The sequence below is a fragment of the Schistocerca nitens genome, chromosome 8 (genome assembly GCF_023898315.1).
Source record: "Schistocerca nitens isolate TAMUIC-IGC-003100 chromosome 8, iqSchNite1.1, whole genome shotgun sequence".
NCBI lineage: Eukaryota > Metazoa > Arthropoda > Insecta > Orthoptera > Acrididae > Schistocerca > Schistocerca nitens.
Genome location: NC_064621.1, coordinates 428,484,026 through 428,504,267, shown reverse-complemented (window position 1 = coordinate 428,504,267; position 20,242 = coordinate 428,484,026). Strand labels below are relative to the sequence as shown.

At 42.9% G+C, this 20,242-nt stretch overlaps 1 protein-coding gene across 1 annotated transcript in view; it reads right to left on the bottom strand.

The window, feature by feature from the left end:
* LOC126198885 (uncharacterized) overlaps positions 1–19,982 on the bottom strand; it is a 314,084-nt gene extending 294,102 nt beyond the window's left edge. The window contains exon 1 of the mRNA XM_049935494.1: positions 19,853–19,982. Coding sequence (XP_049791451.1) covers positions 19,853–19,864 — 12 coding nt within the window. The 5' untranslated portion in view covers positions 19,865–19,982. The remainder of the gene's footprint in view (positions 1–19,852) is intronic.
* Positions 19,983–20,242: the final 260 nt, after the last annotated feature.

The following is a 20,242-nucleotide window of genomic DNA, read 5'->3' as shown; positions in this document are numbered from 1 at the left end:
TGGGTGTAACAGCTTACAAATTCGATTACAGAAAAACAAAAATAAATCTTTGCAAGCCATTCAGTCTACGCGAGCGAAGCTGTGGGCGCTATGCTAATATTACGTGTAAATAAATCGACGTGCTGAAATTCTTCAATTTCAGAATTGTAAATGAGTCGTTACAGTCTGAGATCATACACTAGTGCACCAAAACATTAAAACAATATGACCACCTACTTGACAGCGAATGCAATATTTCTGCGATTTGCATGACATGGGATCGACAAGTCCTTGGTAGGTTTCTGGACGTATCTGACACCTGTCAATTGTCTACGCTCAGAGCACTAAATTCCCATAAATTATGGGCGAGGGGGTTGTTGCTGCGGAGCTGCCGTCCGAGTTTTGTACCACCGGATTCAGACAGGCAAATTCGGTGCCCACGATATCAACGTGAGTTCACTATCATGTACCTCAAACCACTCTATCATTTATGTGCTAGAAGATGCCGTCGCCGTCAGGGAAGGCATCAAGAATGAAGTGATGTAGACGGTCGACAATAATGTTCACGTAGTCCACAGCTGTCTAGGCGATACTGCTACAGGTCTAACGGAAACCCAGGTGAACTGCCTCACCAGCCTGCACCCGTGGCGTGGTCAGTGATGCAAGCGGCCGTCGCTGAATGATGGCGTGTTCGGACACGTCGATTGACCTGATGTAACAAGAACCACAGGTCATCCGACCGGGCGAAACGTTTGAATTGATGCACGGTTCAGTCTCGATGATCCAATGCCCACTGCAATCCTAACTGTCGATGTTATCGGGTCAAGATGCCCGTCTCTCTAGCGCGCTGACTGCCACGTGGCGAATGCTGGTTCGATTCCTGGACCTGCCAGGGATTTTTTGTTAGTGGGGGACTGGAACAGGCTGCACTTGGCCGGCCTCGGTGGCCGAGCGGTTCTAGGCGCTTCAGTCCGGAACCGCGCCACTGCTACGGTCGCAGGTTCGAATCCTGCCTCGGGTATGGATGTGTGTGATGTCATTAGGTTAGTTAGGTTTAAGTAGTTCTAAGTTCTAGGGAACTGATGACCTCAGATGTCAAGTCCCATTGTGCTCAGAGCCATTTGAGCCAGGTTGCACTTAGCCCCGCGATGCCAGCTGAGGAGCTGCTTGATCGAGGAGTAATGGTTGCAGGTTACGAAAACTTGCGACAGCCGGTAAAGCGGAGTGTTGACCCTTCCTCCTCCACGCCGTATTCAATGACGCCACTGGCGGAGGACGACGCGGCGGTGGGTCTGTATCGGTAAGCCCGCTTGGGCCTGCGGACGGAGTTTACGTTTATGTACTGGGACAACAAGGTGACAGGCAGGGGTCGTCTACTACAGAGACCCATGTTCAAAAATGCGTGCTGAACGGTGTGCTTTCAAACACTAGTGCCTGCACCAAACCAATCAGCCTTTGCCGCGTCACAGTTCCGCACTGTCGCCTGATAAACAAAGTAAGAGCCTACGGAATATCAGACCAGCTGTGTGGCTGGATTGAAGAGTTTTTAGCAAACAGAACACAGCATGTTGTTATCAATGGAGAGACGTCTACAGACGTTGAAGTAACCTCTGGCGTGCCACAGGGGAGTGTTATGGGACCATTGCTTTTCACAATATATATAAATGACCTAGTAGATAGCGTCGGAAGTTCCATGCGGCTTTTCGCGGATGATGCTGTAGTATACAGAATAGTTGCAGCATTAGAAAATTGTAGCGAAATGCAGGAAGATCTGCAGCGGATAGGCACTTGGTGCAGGGATTGGCAACTGTCCCTTAACATAGACAAATGTAATGTATTGCGAATACATAGAAAGAAGGATCCTTTATTGTATGATTATATGATAGCGGAACAAACACTGGTAGCAGTTACTTCTGTAAAATATCTGGGAGTATGCGTGCGGAACTATTTGAAGTGGAATGATCATATAAAATTAATTGTTGGTAAGGCGGGTACCAGGTTGAGATTCATTGGGAGAGTGCTTAGAAAATGTAGTCCATCAACAAAGGAGGTGGCTTACAAAACACTCGTTCGACCTATACTTGAGTATTGCTCATCAGTGTGGGATCCGTACCAGATCGGGTTGACGGAGGAGATAGAGAAGATCCAAAGAAGAGCGGCGCGTTTCGTCACAGGGTTATTTGGTAACCGTGGTAGCGTTACGGAGATGTTTAGCAAACTCAAGTGGCAGACTCTGCAAGAGAGGCGCTCTGCATCGCGGTGTAGCTTGCTCGCCAGGTTTCGAGAGGGTGCGTTTCTGGATGAGGTATCGAATATATTTCTTCCCCCTACTTATACCTCCCGAGGAGATCACGAATGTAAAATTAGAGAGATTAGAGCGCGCACGGAGGCTTTCAGACAGTCGTTCTTCCCGCGAACCATACGCGACTGGCACAGGAAAGGGAGGTAATGACAGTGGCACGTAAAGTGCCCTCCGCCAAACACCGTTGGGTGGCTTGCGGAGTATAAATGTAGATGTAGATGTAGCCCGCAAGGCCACTAGGTCGGTCGTGGTGGGCAACGGTCGCAATGTTTTGAGTCATTAGCGTATCTCCAGTATTATGAGACGAAACGTCGGACACATAAACATCCCTTCGACCACGAACTATCACCTAAATAACAAAATTCCCTAAGAGCATAACTACCAGCGTCTAAAGCCTACACTGTACTTTTTCATCTGTTGATGTTAAAACAACATGTTATGTTTTGTCTGTTAGGAATTCTTGAATCCAGTCAAAAATGGAGTTCAGTATTCGGTAAGCTTGTATTTTATGCCAAAATGAATGTAATCACTATCAAGTTCCAACAACACAGTTAGGAAATACATTCACTAAGCGACAAACCACCTGCGAATACTAACACTTTCCATCCCTACGTTTACTCTGTTGCCTCATAAACTAACAATTTCAAGCACAAAAGAGCGCCTTAGGCCCTTACCGACATAACCCATCGCTGTACGCACAGCGGCAGTGTCAGTGATTACGATTGTTCATTGTCAACAACTTGCACGATGACAAGAATCGGGGACACTGAGTTGTACGCAGAGGAGCATATTCACAAGTCCACAGATGCCTTCATTTCCAAGGACAGTCTTTCAGTCCTAATGGGTATTTAATGAGTTGTCGTCACCCTAAGGTATCTAACAGCAACTTACTGGTAGAAACGAAATGATACAATGATATCACAGAAAAAATTCTGTTGAGAAGAAGAGGTTACACATCTGCACATATAAATTGATAACAGTTAAGAGGGCCGTTGAATAAGCTCATGAGAAATTGAATAAGAGATAGCTGTTGCGCTGGAGAGAGAGAGAGAGCGCCACTGCAAATCTATTAGTTCGGCGTGCCTCATGAGGTATGACGACAGACCTTGCACTGTTCCTTCAGCGTAACGGTCGAACGAAGGCTGGACAAGAGACGCGGTATCAGCGCATTTCATCGCAGCAAAACCAACTCCGATATCGTGCAGTCGTGTGTCATCCGGAAGATACGAGACAAAGAGGGCGCCACAGGGGGTGCCCATCCTCAAGGCATGCACAGTATAATTATGGTCAGACGCTACGGATGTACTGAGAACGAACACAACACGAACTGTTGTGTGCTGCCTCCTTACAACATGCAAATACTTCCTGTGTGAACATCCACCCACAAAACGTGGTTTTAAGTGGACTACCGACAGTTAGTTGTACACCCTGCCTGACGAGAGCGCCATGACTGTCTACAGTCGAAAACCAGAAGACGCCAACTGGACACTGTAAAAGCTATGTACGTTTACGAGGGCTTGGGGTCTGCCAGTGACACTCTCTGTTATGTCGACACCATACCTAAGGACAGCATCATGACTGTCTACATTCGAAAACCAGGAGACCCCAACTGGACGTTGTACAAGCTACATACCTTTACGACGGCTTATGGTCTGCGAGGTACACTTTCAATGAGGTGCCTGAATATCAGTTGAGGAATGATAGCCCATTCTTCCTCAAGAACCAAAACCAGAGAAGCTAATGATGCTGAACGCTAGGATCCGGAGCGAAGTCGACGTTATTTCTCATCCCAAATGTCTTCCATTGGGTCCAGGTTGGGACAATGAATAGGCCAGTCCATTTCAGGAACGTTGTTATTCACAAACTTCGGTCTCACTGACGCTGCTTTACGTTATTTGCTACAATCATCATTTCCGAACTGTTCCCCTACTGCATGCAGTACACACTATACAAAACGTGTTCATGTCCTTACACATTTAGCATTTTCTTAAGTGCAATAAGGTGACCAAATCCTGCGCACAAAAAAATATCACCATATCATTACACCTACCTCCTCGGAATTCAAAAAAATGGCTCTGAGCACTATGGGACTCAACTGCTGTGGTCATAAGTCCCTTAGAACTTAGAACTACTTAAACCTAACTAACCTAAGGACAGCACACAACACCCAGCCATCACGAGGCAGAGAAAATCCCTGACCCCGCCGGGAATCGAACCCGGGAACCCGGGCGTGGGAAGCGAGAACGCTACCGCACGACCACGAGTTGCGGGCCCTCGGAATTCACTGCTGGCACTATACGTGATGGCAGATAACGTACTCCAGGCATCAAACCCAAATCATTGCATCAGATTGCCACAGGTTACAGCGTTACTGATCAATCCAAATCACTCATTCCCAGTCGTCCACTGTCCAGTGGCGTGGCTTTTTTGCACCGCCTCAAGCGTCGCTTAGCACTGACTATACAAATTTGCGACTTGTGAGGAGCTGCTCGATCCTTGTATCCCATTCTTTTTAATTCCCTACGCACGGTAACTGTGCTAGGTGGACTGTCTGCACCACTTTGGAACTCACGAGACATTCGTTCCGCTGATTTCATGCGATTTTGTTGCAACCACCTTCTATAGTTCCTGACCGCCAGTACGCGCTCTCTGCCCGCTCTTCGCTTAGCTATGGATGATCCTTGGCGTTTCCACTTCACAACCATGTCAGCAACAATCGACATGGACAGCTTTAGAATGGCCTAAATGACCCTGATGGTTTTGTTACTCAGTAACTCAGGTAGTATCCAACGAGTTGTCCACGTTCGATGTCACCGGGCTCTCCTGACCAAGTTGCTCCGCTGTTGCTATTTCTCTATCGAGAATACAATACTCCCTGCCTCCTTTGATTCTGGCGGGTTCTCTTCTCGTGATACCTACTGGTCAATTTCTCATTACATAGAGGTGTCCGGATACTTTTGCTCAGATAGTGTACCTCTGGTCGCCACACGTCACGGTACACTGATTACCAGGGCACGTGAATGCCGCGAGTCGTAACAAGTAAAAAGGAACCTGAGCTGATTAGTCTACGTTGACACTGAACACTCCTGTGACTCGGTACGAGTACTGTGGGTACGACAGAACGCCATGTGACGTCATGCACCCTTCTTCTTAAAAGAGCAGCGTTCAGACGTGTGAGTTAAATATTCTCGTGTTGGAAATGCTTCCATGAGGTAAAATGGGGCGTCTGATATTTTTTACGGTCACTGACGAACGATACCAAACTAACCGTCGACAGGGTCTATCTGCTTGTTCACCTGCATCGCTCTCTAGCCTACCTATACTTTCAGTAAAACTATGCACCATTCCACACTCCTGAACTGTGTAAGCATTGATCTGAGTACAAGTCGCTCCCAAGTCACGTCACCCAAATCCTGCTGTACATGCAGGACGTCGTTGTGGTTCTTATACATGGTGACAATTATTGACCTGTATGAAATAAAATCATCATAACTTCTGAACGGTTTGCGTTACAAGGTTCAAACTGCACGGCTGGGTGTGGGGTATGATGGGAATTAGTATGCGCATGTATGGTTTGGTTTAGCGACGAAGCCCACTTTCATTTGGATTGGTTCTTCAATAAGAAAAATTGGGGCATTTCGCCGTCGAGAAGTCTCTTCACCCTCAACAGGTGACTTTGTGGTGTGCAATGTCCAGTCACCTGTCCTTGATGGCACGGTGACTACCTAACGGTATGGGAAGGTTTTGAAAGATCATATCCTTCCCATTATCCAAAGTGACCCTGATGTGGTTCATACAAGACGGAGCTTGACCCAATCGAAGCACTGTTTGATGTCCTGGAGAAGCACTTTTGGGACCGCGTTCTGGTACTGGGCTACCCTGAGGCCACTGGCACGGGTCACGATTGTCCGCCATATTCACCGGATCTGAACACATGTGACTCTTTTTTGTTGGGCTTTATTAAAGACAAGGTGTACAGCAATAACCGTAAAACCATTGCTGAGCTGAAAACAGCCATTCAGGAGGTCATCGACAACATCGATGTTTCGACACTTCAGGGGGTCATGCAGAATTTCGCTATTCGTCAGCGCCACATCATCTCCTATGATGGGAGGTATCTCGAATATGTCATAAGCTAAATCCGAATACCTGTAGGACGTTTACATGTTGAATAAAGTGTGTGCACACCGTTTTTCAATAATTGTCACCCTGTAGCAAGTTCAGAGTTAGTTCTTTTATTTTTTTACTCAGTTAATACATCTACATCAGTTCAGTTTAGTGCTGTACATTCAGGTTGAGGATACTACTGTATGACTACTACTGTATGGTGATAGCTAAACATTAATGGTCGCTGTCTCCAACAGCGTAGCTGTTGACCTGTGTTTTCATTTTTAATGCGTAGCTCAACAGAGCAATGCGGCTTGATGTAGATTCTTTTTCCAATGAAATATTCCAACAGTTTGTTAGAAGGACAGAGAAATTTCAGTTCAGAATGTTTGAGAGTGGATTTATAATTTCGGCATTTCAGATTTTGCTTGCGTACTTCACATGAATTCAATATGACTTTCCTTGATCATATGGACAACATCTAAACTATACTCCATTTCACACCACACATTCTAAAATTTTTGTGGAGTCACCGACACGAGCTGATTAGAGATGGGTGTTCTGAGTTCCGGAATTGTTTTCGGCAAATGAGTCATGTTTATAACGTAGTTTACACAACCCGATGAAAATAAACGCAAGGGTGACAGGTTAAATTCTGTCACTCAGGTTGCCTTCTGTAGGGCATCCGCTGTTTTCACTTCTGACGCGGAACTTTTCATTAATTTAGCATAGCGCATCCTCCTCCACAAAACTAATCTTATATTTTTTACTCAGGTCTTTGTTTGCGCTGAACCCAGAAGATTGTCAAGCATCCAGATTGCCATTAATGCATGGGGCAGAGCAATATTACAGAACCAGCTTGTATGTATAAAAGGACACTTCAGTTCAGTATGAAGTACTGGAGGAACCAGGATTTGCTTTGGTGCGTTCTCTGTGAAATATATAAGATCTGAGCACCAAGGTGTTGATGGAGCATCATTGTCTGTTAAAATAATTTTATTTGCTTTAGAATAATATTATGCTACACACTTAACAAACATCAGTAATTTCTAACTATTTCTGTAGGAGTTCCTAATTTGTATTAATTTATTCTGTGCATGTACGCGACTAATGTTTCGAACGAAACACAGGATAGAGAAGTATTAGTTCTTACACCATTTACTCCCCACAACAAACGAACTGAAAAAAAACAAGGAAAGACAGAGAAAAGACACCGCACGAACCGTTATGGGGACACAAGTTTTATGTTAAGCGTATGAATGATAAATATGACACGAAACACTCAACATAATTTTAATTGTTTTAACAGATTGTTTCAGACAGTTACGGAACGGCGTCGTGCGGTGTGGTTCCCCTACCATTCGGGCCGCGTGATGAGTGTGAAAACTACTCACTAAATACAGTCCACAACCTGTCAACAAGGAACCACTGAGCTTGCGTGTGTCACGAAGCCGAGTAATTTAGTAATAACGGCCATCACAGAAATCAGGAAGCTTATCGTGAGTACTACCTCCGTTTACTTCCCACACTACATCAATGATTCAGTGCTAGAATGCAAAAAAAAAAAAAAAAAAAAAAAAAAGCTTTTGTCATCAGTCTTTCGAATAGCTTGTACTATCCACCTCCTTCTATGTTGTTAATTTTTCATCTCTACGTGACTACTATATCCAGTATCCTCCAAAACCTGGTCAGCATATTCTAGTCTCTATCTGCCCCTGCTATTTTTTCCTCTCTACAACTGCTTCCAGCACTTGGTTACCTACTTCTGGACGTGATAACAGGTGCGCTACTAACCTGTCATACCCTTCTCACCTATTGTTTTTAAAACTTCATTTCGTCCTCCATCTATCCACTTAAGTTTCAAAATTCTTTAACAGCACCCCATTTCAAATGGTTCCAATTTCATCGTCTCCGATTTCCTAAGGTCCACGTTTGTGCTGTGGTCCACACCTATGCTTTCAACAACTTCTACCATAACACTGCTTATATTCTTACTGAAGGAAGCTATCTTGGAGTGTGGAGATCTACTTCTGGTATGTTCCTGTCTTCGGCCAACCATTGCCTTCTTAGTTCCCACCGAGCGAGGTGGCGCAGTGGCTAGCACACTGGACTCGCATTCGGGAGGACGACGGTTCAATCCCGCGTCCGGCCATCCTGATTTAGGTTTTCCGTGATTTCCTTAAATCGCTCTAGGAAAATGCTGGGATGGTTCCTTTGAAAGGGCACGGCCGACTTCCTTCCGCGTCCTTCCCTAATGCGATGAGACCGATGACCTCGCTGTCTGGTCTTCTCCCCGAAACAACCCAACTCTTAGTTCCCAGACAGGAGAATTCTTCAGTTCTTCCGCTTAAATCGCCTAAGAATTGTGAACACCTTGCTCCACTTTACGTTGTCGAACGCTCTGTGTAGGTCCACAAATGCTACAAGGTATGATGATTTTTCCCCATTCTGCCTTTGACTTGCTAAGCAAGCGGATTTTTTTTGTGTCGTAATAACGCAAAGGTATGGCCACCGCCTGGGTTCTCAGTACTGTAGATAATGCGTTAAGCAGTTTTATATTTCCAACACTCCATCCTTAAATGAAACAGTTGCCTAGCGATTCTGCTGCGCGTTGGCTTCTTGATTTTTCATGGTAACAGTGAACTGCAATGTTGCCACTAAGTAGAGCCGTCCAGACACCCAAACAACTAGTGCGAGAGAACAGATGTTTCTTTTTTACGAGAGAAACTAGCAATAATCGCTCTGTAGAATAAAGGTATCTACAATCTTCCGATGCTGTCACTTTGTGTCACTGATAAAAAGAGAGCCGCCATGTACAGCCGACAGTTTTGCGCCTAAGTGACACCAGGTGTTTCAAAAAAATTCATCCGACTTCACAGTACTATATCTTCTACACAAATGAAGACAGGAACTTGAAGTTAATTATACATATAGAACTATAATGTCTTTCATTTCAAAACAATCATCAGATTTTGCAAGAGTACATTTTTTACACCCATGAATATGCAAACCTGGAGAACGTTTTACAATTACATTTAGAATCAAAGTTTGCATTTACCCCTCAGAGATGTTCAATATACCCTCCACCAGACATATGAAAAACATCCAAACTGATCCCATATTTTTCGAGCATATGTAGCGTTATTGCCTGCTGTTGGTATGGTGCGTCGCAGTTCACTCAAAATTGCTTGAAGGGGATGCCACATAGTTAAGTTTTTCATATACTCTACAACAATCCTTGGCTGATTATTTGTGCCCAGTATTGAACATACCGATTCCCGAAACGAAGATTACGGTACCGTTTTGTGAACTCACGCGTCTTACGGCTTTGGCAGCGGTGCCCATGTCTACTTGACCTCACACAGTTTGCAGTCTCGTTATTTTAACTCAACGTGAAAATTTTTGTGTGTTCAGAAGACGTAAATGCTGTAGGTCCCAGAAGAATGGTCATCCAGGTACTTTGATTTAAAACAGATTTGAATTAAAACAGTAACTGAATATATTAACACTAATCATATTTTGAAATAACGCATAATTTCTATCTTCTTGTGTTCAGACATTTGTGTCGTAGTTTATATTTTCATACCAATGAAACTTCGTGAATGCCTGCCTTCGGCATCTTTGGTTTTGGAAGAATGGTGGAGTCGGCTTGTATGTAACGACGTCTGAGGACGGAATTGTGTTAGCGTGCTTGTAACTCGGGAATAGTTGATTATCAGGTGTGGACAGCTGCTGGTTATTGGAACATACAGAGTAAAGTTATATTTCACTGTTATAATGATGAAAATGGAATGTAGCGTCCATGTCTTACAAGAAGAGATTTCTCTTGGATTGAAAAAACCGCCAAAAAGAAACCTAGCGCTTTATTCAAGCATCTGATAAAAATCTAGACCATTACTAACACCAGGCCACTAGAAGAAATCATACTCAAGACACCGCTGCCGAAGTATCTGCAGTCATTGATCGAATGTACACCTCTCCAAATATCTTCATTCACGTGAGAGACATAGTCTTGTGAAACCGTATAAAACTTTCTTGAAACACCTTGTAATTCTCTGCCGTAAGAACCAAATCATGGTACTAACGTTTCCTTTCATCAGCATTACTTCATGTCCTACAAGAAGTGCGAAAGTGTTATTGCGTTACAATACGATACGAAATCAATGTATTATTTAATAAATAGATTCCACATACGAATATTCCCAAACATTAAAGAGGAATGTTTGTGAACATCGCACATTGGGATTTCATCACCAACATTTTATAATTTTTTCTCAGCCGATGTCTAAGACGAGCATACTGCTCTCGTTCAAGAAAGAAATTACAGAACTGTGGTTGTCGGTCAAATAAAATTGCTTCAAAAAATTATCCATTGCACTTAGACCGCCATAAAGGAATAAATACAACCGACCGTTCGACAGGTAACTATTAGCGAATTATACTATGATAAAATTGTAAAGCTGTCTTTGTTGAACGTGAGATTGAACACCACAGTCTTTTACTAGACATGGCCCAATTAGATATGGCATTTCCTTATCTTTCTCAGAACTATGAACTGTATTACCCAACCACTTACGGGGAGCACTACAATTTAAAGTCGACAGCGTTAACCAGTAGATGACAGAGATGAGATAAGCTACGTGAGTCAGAAGAGAAAATCCCATCGGGATTGAATCGCGGATCTTTTTATTTGTAGTCTAGCATTTAACCGAGACCCAAAACTGAGATCACAACCTTTTAATTTTTAACCAAAAGCTAAACCGAGCCACAGCCTTGTAAATCAGACGCATAGGTACAGCATACATTCTCTAACTACGACTTGCACCCATAGGGTATGCTGTCTTCAAGTTTCACTATTAACCGTTTGGTCCGTGCTGCACTGTCGCATCGAAATAGTTTGCGCCTGGAGATAGCCTACCCAATGAACTGAATTGCAAAGCAGGGTGCCGTCGCGCTTTCCCAGACAATTCACGTCAGTGAACTGCAGAGCACATGACGCTTGCCGCGTCACTAAGATGCCCATTTTCTGCAGATGTAATAGGAGTTAAAAACTGATCGAGTCGCTCTATGCACTGATGTGCGTCTGTTTTCCGTATGTCTTGTACTTTTTGCGCAGTCGTCTTCTGAAATCCCGGAGGTACTTGGAATAACACTATCTGTCCCACCCCTTTCAGCGTTTGAAAAAGGAACAGCGGAAAATATTTTTTTCGTGTATTCTGACCACGACATAATTAAAATAACCTTACATTACATATTTCACTCCGAAAGAAAAGTGACAGTGGAAAGCTTAAGGGTTACAGTCATGGCTCTGCTGGGACTCGTCAAATATTTAAACTTATTTGCACATAACAAATGGCCACTTTTAGCCTTAGAGCTCACTGTCATGTTAAATGCAGAAGTAGCCGCATATATCAGCTGCTCTTCCTGGTAACATGTGTAACTCGTAAGACGGACAATAGGCATTTTTGATGTGAGAATATTTTCAGATTTTGGCATTAGCTTCAGCTCCGGTGGAACTGTGATTTTTAACCTTCAATGCTCTCCTGCTTACAGGACCTACTGTACCTGGATCAGAATAACAAACTGATTGACAGCTAATTATTTACAAGACAGCTACCATGGCAAGAGGCAATCAGTTTGTTCTCTGCACATCGCTCTTCTGCCTCAGTTGCCGGTAACCAGACAGCTGTGGACGACAACTGCGTTCTGTAACATAGCAGTTGTAGTTTATTCGTATATGCTATGTTTCTCATGTGGTATGACTCTTTCACAGAAAGTGTGAAGCAAAGTGGTGAGACTATTAAGAACCTGTAAAGTGAACTCAAACTGCAAGTTAATGGGGAACGTGTGAGCGTACTAATAAGGGATCATTCCCAAGTGGTACCCGGAAAGTTAATTTGGTATTTTAGGTTTAAAGGGAATACCTCCGAAACAATGATACAAATGGTTCAAATGGTACTGAGCACTATGGGACTTAACAGCTGAGGTCATCAGTCCCCTAGAACTTAGACCTACTTAAACCTAACTAACCTAAGGACATCACACACATCCATGCCCGAGGCAGGATTCGAACCTCCGACCGTAGCAGTCATGCGGTTCCGGACTGAAGCGCCTAGAACCGCTCGGCCACCGTGGCCGGCAAACAATGATACATAACACGTTTTCTTACAAAAGTTGATATGTAATTAATGTTCTTAAAAACCGTACAATCAGCTTTTGCAATAACATGAAATTTTGTGAAATATCCAACCACCATTAGTTAATTTTGAAAAATGAAGACTTTTGTTGCAACATAAATTTAAGCTGTCATGCCATGTCATTCCCTGTGTAATAAAGATGGTTTCTGAAGTATCATTTCTGGAAAACAAGCCGTGCTCATTGTGCTTCCAGAGTATTTTCAATATACCTAATTAAAATACCTTAACATCCATTTCTGTTCTAATTGTTAATTTCACCTATAATTAAATTACAGTTATTTCAAATAAAATGCCTTTTTTGCATACTGCACATCGAATTTATTATTTTTATTTATGCACCCAGACGCGTTGTTGCAGAAACTGAGAATGTTGGTAACACTTAGAAAAACAAATGAAACTCTATATTAAAAAGATGGCAGTTACAGTGATGTGTAGCGTAAACAGTGAACCGAAAGTGAACTGTAAGATGTCCACCTGGTTGCCAGATGAGAAAAAGCAGTTTGCTTAGATGCAATGAATTAGAAGTTACCTTTCCATTTCATAAAAAAACGTTAAGGAACTGTTTTTAAATCTATAACCTAGATGTGAAACCATAACCTATGTGTAAAAATGGACAAATCATGTAATATTTCAGGACACCCACTGAAGATGCCTTGTAAAAAAAAAAAGGGCGAAACGCGTCTGGGTGCGTAAATAAAAATAAAAACTTCGATGTGCAGCATGCAAAAAAGGCATTTTCTTTGAAACATCTGCAATTTATATACAGCTGCTGCGAAAATGGCCACTACAAGAAAAGTGTCACCTATATTTGTTTCATTTAATTTGTTATTTTACGTTTTACATAAATGTTTTTTACTTTATTGTTTCACATGCATATCTTGTGTTAATTGAGAATAATTGCACTAATGATAATGTGTAAAGAAATTAGTAAAACATTAGGATATTTAGAGGATTATCCATGACCTAGGAAGCCAGGAAGATTATGACTACGAGCATCCGACGTTAGTAGCAGCTTTGCTAACTAACCTTAAATGTTAATTACTTAGCAGATAATATTAGCTGCAATATCAAACTTTCTGCGGAAGATGCAGGTATCTGTGAGGAACTTCCATCCGGTGAAATACAGCAGCAATGCATAGTCACATATTCACAAAATATCGGACTCGTGAAAAGACTGATAATTTGCTCTTAATGCAAAGACACAAAGTCGTGCACTTCACGAAGCATATTTTTATTATAGTATTAAGGAGTCACAGCTATAGCCAGTCATGTCATGCAAATATTTAGGATTGACAATATGAGATATTAAATGGAGCGACCAAATAGACTCAGTTGTAGATAAAGCAACTTAGTGGCTACGATTCATTACTGGGAAACTACAGCATGCCTACAATAGAAACTGAATACAAAACATTTGTAACACTTCATTCTACCATAGCGCTCAAGTATATGACGCCCATATCTGGCCGGAGGCACACAGGAAATCGAGCACATAAAAGGTTCCTTCAAAAGCTCGCCGGTTTTGAATAGCGTAGAATACTTTTGTTTGTCGATTGATCGCAATATTGTGCATTATATCGGTTTCCATACACATTCCGACTGGTGTTTGTATGAATTTCTCGTTTTTTTTCATTGTGTGTCTAAGTATGTAACAGTTTACCATTGCGCAGTGTGCGGTAATTGCAAAATATTTTATATGAACGGAGAAAGTCTTCGCGCGACTCTAGAACGAAACGAAGCACCGAATGAATCAACAGTATGCAGACTTACTGTGAAGTTCAACGAAACGGCCTCAACAACGAACATTAGGTATTCGGACAGCCCTCGTCCTGGCAAATCTGTTCAACACATTGCGGTGGTTCGTGGCATGATTTTCTTCACCCCGTTATAGAATTCAGCGCAACAGCTGAAAAAACCAATAAAGAGGAAAGGCGATAGTTTGTTGACTGGTTTCTGAGAAGAGGACGCTTGTGCGAGGATCATCATCATTAGTGAAGCACTTAAATGGATTCATGAATAAACAGGACTGCCATAATTACGGGTCACAAAATCCTTTCATGGTTCACAATAGGAAAATGCATCCACCGCTGTTGACTCTTTTGAATGAGCGGCATAATCGGCCCTTATTTTTTTGAAGATGAGACGTAATAAGTTGTGACAGTTAATAGAAACCAATGCCGTGCGGTGATGAGAGAATTTTGTAGGCACATTTCAATAGAATAAATGCTCAAGTGTCCTGCTTTCTGCAAGACTGTGCCACCTGTCACACTTGCCGCGATATAGTTGAGTTGCTCCATGAGCGTTTTCCAGATCTCCTTACCTGGCGTAAATGATACTTCACAATGCTCACCAAACACCTTTCGATTTATGTCTATGAGGTTATATTAAATCATACTTCTATGTCAATAAACTCAGAAGGGTCTGTGAGTTAAAGGAGGAAACTGTACGTTTCGTTTGCGAAATAGAAGTGCAGTCTTGTCAGGTAGTTGGCGAATTTCACGGGAACAGTTCTCGCATGTTAGTGCCGTAGAGAAATTCGTATGCCAGACATCATTTTTTCACCTGAAATGGGATGGTGTGATGAATGAGTTTAAGTATTTTGTTAAAGTGTTTTTAAAAAAATAAGTTCATAATTTGATGTATCAAAGCCAGTGCGCTTTTTGAAAGATCCTAAATAAACAAGGCGATAGCGAGCGAGGTGGCGCAGTGGTTAGCACACTGGACTCGCATTCGGGAGGACGACTTCAAGTTCGCGTCCGGCCATTCTGATTTAGGTTTTCCTGATTTCCATAAATAGCTTTGGGCAAATGCCGGGACGGTTCCTCTGAAAGGGCACGGCTAATTTACTTCCCTAATCCGAGCTTGTACTCGGTCTCCTATAACCTCGTTGTCGACGGGACGTTAAACACTAATCTCGTCCTCCACAAGGGCAATCCGAGTGGGCAGAACATTGTTTTATTGGCAGGAAAACGTAAAAAAAAATTTTAGTTGCCAGACACACTACAAAAGCCACCACATAAGCCGAAAGGACCGCCTGGGACAACTTCAAAAACAGTCTTTCATGGCACAAACTGCGAATGTTATTCAGTCCTATGGGTATTTATCCAGTAAAGATTTCGAAGATAAAATTAGGTAAATAAAAACTCACGCAGAGGTGTACAAGCCATCACTACCACCACTCCCTTCCTGCGAATGGAATATAAAAATATTGCTCTCTGCAACACACTTCAGTAGTTTACCAAGTACTGCTATAGCTGTAAATGGACAGTCGAGGCAAGCAGGAAACTAACAGGCCTGTAGGCCTAACCACTTCAACTCGCAGTTATCTACCGATGGTCAGACTCAATGTAGAAGTGGAACTGCACAGTTAACCGAATACTTCTAACCAGGCCCATACACTATATAGAGATATTGAAAATACATACATATTTACCAGAAACTGCTATTTACTGTATTCATAAACCATCTACATGCCACATTTAAAAAATTTCTGCTTTACGTACGATTTACTCGCCGGGAACTGGCAACTGTTTTATAAAATTACAATTAAAACACATCGTATTTCGAATCTATATGTCACTTTTATTTTTTCTGCGTGATGCATTTCGAGGTCTTAGATGGATGGATTACATTAGGAGCCATAGAGACGCATCGTAGAAGAAAGTAAAAGTGACTCACTTAGATAATTATTTTAATTTGTATCATAAACATTCACACCATGAACAGCGCAACTTGGACGTCATAGGGTATTATGTATCACCTGTTTTCAGTTATATTTCACGAAATAATCGTTCAATTCTTTTCCTTCACTTTCTCACTCACTTTTTCGCAGACAAAGGTTCTCATTTCGTGGGGAGTTAAAGCGTAGGTATTGCCAAACGAATTTTGGCCTGGGCTATCCAGTTACGGAACAGCTGATTTCGGTACATCGTTGTGTGTGATAATGTTTCCCGATCGCTTCGCCTTAGCTCTCTTCCTGTACGGAACACATTTTCATCTGTATACCTGGGTCACTACCCAAATCCTGGTTCGTAGACATCGCTTTGTAACCTTTCGTTGACGACTTCGTCACCTGTTTTCACAGCCAGAAATTTTAAATACGTAGGCCAAAAAATCTTTGAAGAGGTCGGCAACCGTTGTTGGCACTTATACACCGAGTTGTCTAGATCGCATACGTAGTTTGGCATTTGCTACCGCACGCTCTGCATTGCATTTGACGAGCTAGGTTGTATCCATCCTTATGAAATTCCAACATGTTGACGAATGATAGGAGCAGCAACTTGCCTATTAATTCTTTTTACTTTCTTCCAATAACCGTCACAGCTGCGGTAATAGTCATTACTTTATGCTAACTAGTTTCGGACCATCAGTTAAATTTTCAAACCACGGCCTAAGACAACACTTTTCATGAGTATACAATGCTATTTATCTCCAGTCGAACGCAGAAAAATCGATTGGAAAGAAAAGGCATTGTATACTCATGTGAAGTTTTTCAATCTGTACTTATGTAATGCTTACTAATAAGGAATAATGAATAGATGGTTAGATGTACATTAGTGGGACTGTATGATTACATTTACATCTAAGGCCATGGTTTGAAAATTGACCTGATGGTCCGAAACAAGACACGAAAAAGAAATGAGTATTAATGCAACTGTGGCGGATGTTGGAAGAAAATAAGAGAAATTATCCATCCTTGTTTTCCTTGGTCTGAGGATGGCTGATGACGAAATGCATCATTACAATAGAAAGGCAGCACGATTGATAGCGGGGTTGTTTGACCAATGGGAGAACGTCACGGAAATATTTAAAGAACGGAACTGGCACACTCTTGAAGACACACTCAACTATCTCGTGAAAGGGTAATTAGTAAGAACCAAATTTAAGTGATGATTCTAGCATTCTACTAGAATTCTCCTGCCTATCTCTCTCGTAGGGAATACGGAGAAAGTGCCATAGTGATTTTCAGTGTGTGGATATACAGTAGCTATGCATATAAGGATAATAAATGCAGGGAGTGGCAGAAACGATGGCCTGCTTTAAACTGTGCGCCATTGTTGAGCGCGGCCTTGGAAGTTGATGTTGGTACCAGTGCATGGTGCGGTACTCAGTATTACCAGTAAGTATGGGTCGTTGGTCAAATGATAATCGTGTTTCCATATGTGGTGATAGTGTCGTACGAACGGAGCATTAGTTTCACTAAAAATGTTGATATTGCTCGTACTAATCAACTGCCGCTTCAGTAGTCAATTACAAAATGGGCTGAGCAGTTCAAAGCAATAGCATCTGCAACGAATAAGTCACCACCTGGTAGACTACGAATGGTTTGTACCCCGAACAACATCGCAACAGTAACAGCTGCTTTTCAGCGAAGTCCGGCGCGAGCAGTTCGTAGACATTTGCGAGTCATTAACAACCTCGTTATAACTCTGCGACGGTTGTTGCATCTCGATACTCATTTCTATCCCTACACTCTGCAATTGGTGGAACAATATTACTCAGAGAACAGTAAACACATAACAAGTTCCGTACGCAACTTCTGGACATGTTCAACACTCACACGAATTTTCTGAAGAATTTCATTATGTCTGACGATTGCCCATTTTCATTCATCCAGCTATGTGAAAAACTACTACTTCAGGTACTGGGTACAGTACTTCAGGTACAGTCTCATCACATTCACGAAAAACAATTTCATAACTCAAAAGTTACTCTTCTTTTCGAATGATATAGGTGATATTGTCACAGTATCACCAGATCTATATACTGTTGTGCTGCAACCGCTCGCAATGCTGGAAATGCGTCGCAAAATATTCATTAGTAGGTGTTGTGGTCCCAAGCGGACGGTGCAACCGCTCACACGATCAGAAAGTCCAAGACAGTCTTACGCAGAATGTTTCCAGAGCGTCTTGTTTCCCGCTTTGGTAATGTCAACTGGCCATCCCGTTCGCTCGATTTATCGCCTTGTGACTTTTTTCTGTGGAGACTTCTGAAATCGGGCATGTTTCCTAACAGGCCGACAGTTATTGGGAATTTGGAAACCAACATTCATCCCAAAATCGAGACCATAACAAGAGATATTCTGTGCAACGTTATAGCGAATGTGCTTGTTCGTGCCGACAGTTACATCGCCAACAACAGTGGGCATGTAAAGGGCATAATTTACAAACACTGACATGTTTAATGAAATGGTATTAAGTGTTCTTTCCAACAATTCACACTAATAATGTGTAGCTGTATCCCCATGGTCAAATAAAATGATTAAAACCGGACTATGTTTCTGCCGCAGCCTGTATTTTTTTATCTAGAAAGTTCTATGCACAGGAGCCAGGAATTTGTGTCGCAAGATCGGTTAGACGAGTAGCAATATTAAATTCCTCATTACTGTCACCTTCACATCCACTTTGAAGTGGAAGATGTCGCAGTTTTATTCCACGAACGAGCTATTGTTGTCGTCAAGTTGTCACAAGTGTTACAAATACCGTGGTTGTCCGACGGTGGGATTGGAGTCCGCACCGTCTTTCCGCGGTAAACCATGCATGAAAAACATAATAGCGTACCCTTGACGGAAATATTCTTTCTAATTATAACTATATTTTGGGCTTCGCTTTTAATTTTTCAAAATCATCGTATTATTCGCGGATATTGCAGACAACGTTGTAGGTGGCGCCATCTTGGATATAAATAACCGTTCCAGCTGTATTTTGGTCCTTTAGTAGTGTACCACTGCCGGTTTCGTCGCGTTAAAGCCACATCTTTAGGTGGGCGGAAAAGCTCGGAATCTTTTTTCCCAACATTCGTTGTCCGTCAGTACAGAACACCGCAAAAAAAAAAAAAAAAAAAAAAAACTGTATGTCATGGATTAAAAACTGCCAAATTCCAATATAGTGGATGGGTCCAAATCAAATCGTATCATAGTGATCGCTTCTGCGATCTATACGGAGCAGCGTGCAAGGGACGCGGCCGCGTGCTCTGTCATTCGCGGTTAATCCGACGCGGATTGGTTAATCCTGAAAATCGGGAGCATGTTGTAGTTAATAGTTTGTTATAATTGTAAGCCGTTCGATCTCCTCCTATAACTCGATACAGTTATCAGTCCAATTGTTGAGCACGTGCTCTTATTTGTAGATTTTCAGTAGCCAAAAAAAAATGTGACGATGCACTGTATAGCTTGAGCTCGGTATGTTTTTCGCAGACTTCCTTTGGCGGCAACAGACTGGTGACGGAGAGTGCGTGCAGACGCAAAACAGTGAGGTGCGGTACTCACGCAGACGAGCATGCTGAGGCGGGGCTACAGTCCAGCGGCAGCCGGCGTGCTTGCTCGGTCCCTCCCGCGTGCGACGCACCGCAGTCCGCGTCTCGCGCGCCACTGCCCGCTGGCCGGGCGCCAGACTTGCGCAGCCGCCAAGAACCGCCGCGCACGCCTCCTGCTGGCCGCTCGCCGCCTTTCCCTCTCCATTGTTTAGCGCCGGGCCGCGCTGGCCACGTGATGCGGCCGCCTCCGTAGTGTCTTTGGCTCGAGTGCGGTAGGAAGGGGCGTTTGGGTAACAACGATGAGCGTTTGGCTCTAGGAGGCGTAAACGCATAAGCCTCCGTAGCCGAGGCGCTAACGCACGCCTTTGTGGTGGTGCTCCACTTAGAGGTTGTTGTTGTTTTG